Raw genomic sequence first — 8073 nt, forward strand, 5'->3', positions numbered from 1 at the left:
ACCCCAACCCAACCCCAACCCCAACCCCAACCCCAACCCCAACCCCAACCCCAACCCCAACCCCAACCCCAACCCCAACCCCAAAACCCCAACTCCAACTCCTTAATCCAACCATTATAACATAAACTTAAACCTTAAATTGTTAATTCAACTATTAACACAATAATATTTAAAAAATTATATTTACTAAATATATAATATTTTTTTAATTAATATCGTATTTTCATATTTTAATTTCGGTCCATACTGTACAGAATAAGCGTTAATCATTTTATTTTATAAAATTATTTCTTTAAATCTTTTTTGCCCTATACAAGGAAAAATTTAGCGCGTAACCTCTATGCCAATATGCATTATTGAGAAGGTCGAGTATACACTATAATTTAATTTTTTCTTTATAAAATATATATATTTTTTTTTATAAGTATTACTCATTTTAATTAAAATTTAAACTTATTTTAAAATATTAATCCTTTAATATAAGTATTTATATATTATATAACATAATTATTTAAATATATTTAGTTAAAATAATTTTTTTTCTAAAAATAATTAAATATTTAATTTGTATTAAATATATATATATTTAATAAATTTTTTAATTATTTAAATAAATAAAAATAATAAATAATACATTATATATTAATATAGATTTAAAAGATAATAAAAATATAATTTAGATTTGATATTTATAATTATATATTAAATACTTGTATAATTAATAATAATATTTAATAATTATATATTAATTAGTTACTTTTTATTAATTTATCTACTAATAATTTTTTAATAAAAAACATAAAAAAGTCTTAAGATCATCATAAAATATAATTAATAATCTTATAATTAAAAATCAATAACTCTATAAATATAAATAACTTAAAAACCTGATTGATAGAAAATTGAAAAACTTTATAGAAAATTAAAAAAATCTAATAGAATATGAGAAAAATTGTATAAAACCCTTAAATACCGATATGTAACCTAAAAATAATACTGCGATAAACAGATAAATACAGATATGAAACCGAATAATACCGAGATGAAACAGATAAATACCGAGATGAAACCGAATAATACCAAGTTGAATACAAATTTAAAAAACACGTTTATACAGACTATTTATAGAGGTTGGTAATGCTTAATTATGCAGTTAGCATATTTTTTTATTAGTTTTTAAGGGTTAGTTATGTGGTAATTAAGGCTTACTTATGTTTTTGGTAGAGCATAATTAAACAAAATAATTAACCACTAGAAACACAAAATAATTAATAACCTAAAATAAAAATTGAATATTTATTATTATTTTGAACAACTTCCTGATGTCAGAATTCAAATATAAAAACTGAAAACAGAATTTAAGACACTAATCAACCAATATATATTTACTTAAGAATAAGTGAAAAAATTAATTTAATTAAAGAAATAAAAATATATATATTTTATATCAAATCTTAAGTAAAATGTTATTTTCATATCTAAATATTTCTTAAATTCTTCTTCTTCATAGTAGTTTTAAATAATATAATTATCTTTTAATAATTTAAATATAGCTGATTTATGTTACTTCATATTATAAAGAATATGTTTCTACTTTTAATAATAAAACTGTCAAAAATATGTTCCCATACACAATATTATTGTTTTTTATTATTAAAAAAATATTTTTAATTTCTTCGTATTATTAATTAATATTATAATCATTTTATTCTTAAATTTTATAAGCGTTCTTATAAATCGTGCATTTTATGCATTTTTTTTTTCTATTTTCTAAAGCATTATTAATCTATTCTACATTTTTTTTTACTATTCATATTATATACCAAATTAATATTTCGTTTAATGTTTTAATTAATATATAATTAATTATATTCAACATTAGAATAATCATAATTTTATTATTCTTCATCTTATACATAAAAATTCTTAAATTTCGTCATCTAAAATTAAACCTTAAGCTATTTTATATTTATTTTTATCCATTTTATAATATTATTCTAATTTTTATTAAACTGTTTGTATTTATTAGAATCTATTTAACAATTTATTATATTATATGCTTTTTTAATTTATTTGATTCTCTGATATATATTTTAATTTATCTAACAAAACAAAAAACGAATTATTATTGCTTTACTTTTAGAATTAATATATTTCATTTATTTTAAATTTACTTATTAATATTTTTATATACTCCTTAATTCTTAAGATAGTGTATTTTTAAAAGGAGCTAAATATTTAAAACATTAATTTAAATATGTATATTTTAATCTTGATTTAAAATTTTTTAATTCTAAATTTTATTATTGGTATTTTTTTTATTTTACACTTATTAACTTTTTATTATTATCATTATTTATAGAAAAGTTCGAATATTGACTTTTAGATCTTAATCTAATAATAAAAATTTATTAAGGTGATTAGATTTTTAATCCATTTTAAAAAGAATTATTCTTATTATAATTTTAAATTATTTTTAATTCTTTATCTTAAATTAGAATATAATTTTTTATGATCTTTATTTTTTTTAAGTTTTCCAATAAATGTATTATTTTTATTAGTTGTTTAAATCAAATATATAATTTTCAATTAATAAAAGATTATGAACATAATATAATTTATATTTTTCTTTAATTTATTTCAATTCTAGATTAAATGTTTTTTATTATTGATTTTTAGTTATTTTTATTATAAATATTTTTAAAAAGTGAATTAATATAAATTTTAATTTAAATTAAAAAATAAAAATATATCTAAAAATAAATATAACTTTATAAGAATTATTTTTTAAATACAAATATTAACAATTAAATTATAAATGTTAAAATTTTTGTAATTTAGATTAAAAATAATTATTTTATTATAAAATATATTTTAGTATATAATATAACTAATTATAACTAAAATTTTATATTTATTAATAAATATTTTATATATAAAGAACTTTTTATATTTTATTTATATATTTTTAAAATAATCAAAATATAATATAATATTAATTCATATAATTTGAATTATAAAATTTATTAGTTATTAATTCATATATATTACGAAATATCAGAATTTTATTTTAAGAAATTCTAATTTTTTTATAAAATAACTAAACAATAATAATAAAAGTATATATTTAATTATTGAAATTGTAAATTATAATTTAATAAAGCTTTCAAACGAAAAATTTTTAAACTTAATTAATCTCAACTGAATTAAATTTAAACTGAAAATTTTCATATATATTAATTTTAAAAACTCTATTTAAATCTCTTACTTTTTGATTATAAAAATAAGTACTGATTGTAATTAAAAATTAAAAATAAGTAGATAAGGGAGTATTATAAATTATTTATTTAGAATTATATTTTTATATTTTTAAGCAACCACATAAAATATTAAGTATACTATCAGTTGATTCATAAATTATATTAATTAAGTTATATTTAAATTTAAATATTGAAACAACTTTTAACATATGAATATTAATATCAAACATAATATATAATTTAATGATAACTCATATATATTCTATTATAAAAATATTTAATTAATTTACGAAAACTAATAAATTAATAATTTTTCATAACATATTTATATGTTTTCTTTCAGAGAATTTAATAGCAATTTGAATATAAACGTTGATAATTTTACATAAAAAATTAAATATTAAATTTAATTGTATTTTAATTTATTTATTATAGAAATAATAGAAAAAAAATTGATTTCTTAATTAAGTTTTTTGTTTTTTTATATTATTTTATTATTTCAAAAAAAATATTTATTTAATATCATATTTTTATTTTAATAAAATATTTTACTTTTAAAATTATTGAAATTAAGGGTTTATATGGTTTTTAATTATTTTATTTAAAGGTTATAAAAGTATAATTATAAAAATATAAAAATTTAACATAATACTAATATATTTGTTCAAACAATTTTTTATGTTATTAAAATAAAATTAAGAATTAGAAAAAATAGTTTAAAAAAACATTATAATATTTATATTTTTAAAAAAATTAATTTTTTTAAAATAAATTAATTTATAATATTTTATTATCAGTTTATTACGATTATGACTTCATATTTCATGTGCTATAATTTTGCTTATTTTTACTTTTTCTCTTGCTTTCACTTTTTATTTTTGTTTTTATAAATATATTTGTATTATATTACATTTTTTTATCAAATAAATTTCAAAATATATAGTTAGAAATAAAAACATATCTTAAAATAAAGTTAAACAATGATTAGTATAAATCAAACATTATTTGCTTATGTAATATTAAATTTTATAAAATTAATACTAAAATAAAATAGTTATATTATTAACTTTATTCATGGCTCATGATTCATGATTATATTATATTATATTATATTATATTATATTATTTTATAATTATAATTTTTTATATAATTATTTTCATTATTAAATATTTAAATAAAATGTATTTTTTAATTACTTATGTTTTAGTAATTAATGATCAAAACTAATAAAATTCATAATTGAACAATAAATTAATCATTTTATTATAATAAATTTTAATAGAAATTGTATTTATAATTTTTATTATCTTATAATACTATAATTATTTTAATTTTGTTTGTAGATATTATATTTATATTTTTTTATCATTTAATTTTTAAAAATTGATATTTATTTTGAATTTGAAAAAATTTTATTTTAAATAAAATAAAATGAATTAAAATAAAAATATTACTTATTAACAATAAAAAGATATGTATAAAATTAAAAATAACTTATTTATATAAATATAAAAAAATTTATTAAAAAACTCAATAATATTTTTAATTTAATATAAATATAGAAAAATAAATAATATCATAATATCTATGTAAAAATAAAAATAAAAACATGTTAACCTTTATAATAAAATTTAAATTTAAAAAATTAATAAAAAAAAGAAAAAAAGCATAATATAAATCAAAAAAGCAAACAAAAAATGGAAATTTAATAAGGATCTCCCAAAAACTTAGTCAATTAAGGTTAGTCTAGTTATGTATCTAATTCTAATAATGGATAGAACTTATAACAAGGAATAACCTAACTAGTTGGTTAAGTTACTACTGGAGGAAATATAATATAATCTTAAAACATGGCTTATGAACATAGAAATAGTTTAATTGGATAAGGATAAGCTTAATCTAGAGTTGTTTACAGATCTGAATCTCCTGTGAGATATGTAACTGAAAACGATAATGCAAGAATTATTGGAAAATAATCTAATTTGGTCACTTCTTATGTCCCTGTTTAAAACTATTAAACTGTTTAAACAGTCTAAACTGTACCTATATAATAAGTATAAACTGTTTAAACTGTACCTATGTAATAACTGCAAACTGTTTTTGCTTAAGTATAACCTGTTGTTTAATATTAATAAGTGCCTATTTAATATGTAGAATAGTCTAAATAATAGCAAATTTAAATTTAAGAAAGGATAGTAGAAAAACCAGTTTACATTCAGAGTGATAACAGCGAATAAATTTTAGCTTTGAATGAAAGGATTAGAATGTAAAAAAAAATTGATTTATTTTATTATTAATATTTATTTATGATTAATAAATAATTTTTTAAAAAAAAATTAATTATAAATAAAAATAGATTAGAATAAAAAAACTCTGAATATCTTTTAGAAATTTAAACAATAAGAAATAGGCCTATTGAAATAAGAGAAAAAATAATTTACAAAGAAAACACTGAAAAAATAAGCTAATTAGAATTATAAATTTAATAATTAATTGCTTAATAAGAATAAAATCATGAAGTTGTTAAAAGAAATAAAAAAAATAATGAAGGATAAATCTTAGCAATAACATAAGAAAGAGATAAATTATTAGTAGAATTGAATAAATACTAATCTTAATGTTCTTAATTAACTACCTAAATCGAAAAACTTAACTAAATTGTTATTCAAAAAGAATCTGAATTAAAATAATTACAAAATAATATTTAATCATTGAACTAACAACTTATTGACAAATCCAATATTAATATAAGAAATTAAGAATATGAGCAAAAAATAGTACTACTAACTTAATAAATCGAAAAACTATCTTAATAAATTAAGTATATAAATAATTAAATATATATATAAATAAATATATATATATATACATATTTAAATAAAATTAGAATTAATCGTGAATAATATGATGGAGAAATAAATAAATTGAAAGAAACAATAGTTATACGTTAGAGAGAAAATGATGAATTAAGAGTTAAAATCTAATAATATAGTTCTTATGAAATAAGAATTAATGAATATTAATCTAAATTTAATTTACTTTAATAAGAAATCGAAAAGCTAAATGTTCTCTTAGCAATTAAAGACAATGAGCTCAAATCGGTAAGGACTGAAATATCTAATTATTAAGTTTAAATTAATTCTTTTGGAGCAAGCAAATAAGAAATTACAAGATTAACTGAAATAATCTCAATGAGAGAAAAAGAAGTAAATGAATTAAGAACTAGAGTTGTCTAACTAGAATAATCGAATTCATAAATAAACGTCTATTAAGCTAAATTATAAGAATGTGAACTTAACAATTAATAATTAAGAAAAAGAATTGAAGAATTAATGATCTAAGTCAATGAACATAGTAATGAATTAGTAAAGAGATCTAAGAGAGAAGGTGATATCTAAAATTATATTACAAACATTTAAATATAAGAAGAAAAAATAGTAAAAATGAGTTAATAATTAGAATTATCTTAAAAAAGAATTTCTTAACTTGAATAGGAAATTAACTCTTATAGAATTAAAATAAGTGAGTATGAAAGCAGCAAGGCTAATATTCCTGTTTATGAAAGTAGAATTAATTAACTTACCTAGTAAATTGAAAGCTTAAATAGCTTAGTTGTTAATAAAGAAAATGAATTAAGAACCGTTAGATCTGAAATTTCATAATATTAAATCTAAATTAATTAAGTTGGCGTTTCTAAATAAGAGATTACTAGACTTACTGAAATAATATCTGTTAGAGAAAGAGAGAATAATGATTTAAGAGGCCGAGTAGCTTAATTGGAAAATAGTTCAAGATAGATTTAATTATATGAAAGTAAAATTTAATAATTAGCTCAATAAATTGAAAGCTTGAATGCACTGATTATTAATAAAGACAATGAGCTCAAATCGGTAAGGACTGAAATATCTAATTATTAAGTTTAAATTAATTCTTTTGGAGCAAGCAAATAAGAAATTACAAGATTAACTGAAATAATCTCAATGAGAGAAAAAGAAGTAAATGAATTAAGAACTAGAGTTGTCTAACTAGAATAATCGAATTCATAAATAAACGTCTATTAAGCTAAACTATAAGAATGTGAACTTAACAATTAATAATTAAGAAAAAGAATTGAAGAATTAATGATCTAAGTCAATGAACATAGTAATGAATTAGTAAAGAGATCTAAGAGAGAAGGTGATATCTAAAATTATATTACAAACATTTAAATATAAGAAGAAAAAATAGTAAAAATGAGTTAATAATTAGAATTATCTTAAAAAAGAATTTCTTAACTTGAATAGGAAATTAACTCTTATAGAATTAAAATAAGTGAGTATGAAAGCAGCAAGGCTAATATTCCTGTTTATGAAAGTAGAATTAATTAACTTACCTAGTAAATTGAAAGCTTAAATAGCTTAGTTGTTAATAAAGAAAATGAATTAAGAACCGTTAGATCTGAAATTTCATAATATTAAATCTAAATTAATTAAGTTGGCGTTTCTAAATAAGAGATTACTAGACTTACTGAAATAATATCTGTTAGAGAAAGAGAGAATAATGATTTAAGAGGCCGAGTAGCTTAATTGGAAAATAGTTCAAGATAGATTTAATTATATGAAAGTAAAATTTAATAATTAGCTCAATAAATTGAAAGCTTGAATGCACTGATTATTAATAAAGATAATGAAATTAGATCTGTAAGGACTGAAATATCTAATTATTAAGTTTAAATTAATTCTTTTGGAGCAAGCAAATAAGAAATTACAAGATTAACTGAAATAATCTCAAGAGAGAAAAAGAAGTAAATGAATTAAGAACTAGAGTTGTCTA

General features: G+C 16.9%; 1 protein-coding gene across 1 annotated transcript, besides 17 other annotated features; it reads left to right on the forward strand. All coding sequences in view use genetic code 6, as the record gives it.

The window, feature by feature from the left end:
* Positions 1–99: a microsatellite.
* A 586-nt stretch (positions 100–685) lies between these two features.
* Positions 686–750: a microsatellite.
* A 73-nt stretch (positions 751–823) lies between these two features.
* Positions 824–876: a microsatellite.
* Positions 877–894: 18 nt separating this feature from the next.
* Positions 895–941: a microsatellite.
* Positions 942–989: 48 nt separating this feature from the next.
* Positions 990–1081: a microsatellite.
* Positions 1022–1081: a microsatellite.
* Positions 1082–2841: 1760 nt separating this feature from the next.
* Positions 2842–2887: a microsatellite.
* Positions 2854–2889: a microsatellite.
* An 876-nt stretch (positions 2890–3765) lies between these two features.
* Positions 3766–3818: a microsatellite.
* A 183-nt stretch (positions 3819–4001) lies between these two features.
* Positions 4002–4039: a microsatellite.
* Positions 4040–4351: 312 nt separating this feature from the next.
* Positions 4352–4398: a microsatellite.
* Positions 4352–4415: a microsatellite.
* Positions 4416–4737: 322 nt separating this feature from the next.
* Positions 4738–4784: a microsatellite.
* Positions 4785–4956: 172 nt separating this feature from the next.
* On the forward strand, positions 4957–7997 carry IMG5_056920 (viral a-type inclusion repeat protein; the record flags this gene model as incomplete). The annotated part of the gene is made up of 3 exons (XM_004037231.1): positions 4957–5527; positions 5618–6082; positions 6149–7997. Coding segments are annotated over exons 1-3 (2883 nt in total), but the record flags the coding sequence as incomplete, so codon positions are not given.
* Positions 5295–5361: a microsatellite.
* Positions 5542–5577: a microsatellite.
* Positions 6074–6125: a microsatellite.
* Positions 6084–6141: a microsatellite.
* Positions 7998–8073: the final 76 nt, after the last annotated feature.

Source organism: Ichthyophthirius multifiliis, assembly GCF_000220395.1.
Source record: "Ichthyophthirius multifiliis unplaced genomic scaffold scaff_1120509250210, whole genome shotgun sequence".
NCBI lineage: Eukaryota > Ciliophora > Oligohymenophorea > Hymenostomatida > Ichthyophthirius > Ichthyophthirius multifiliis.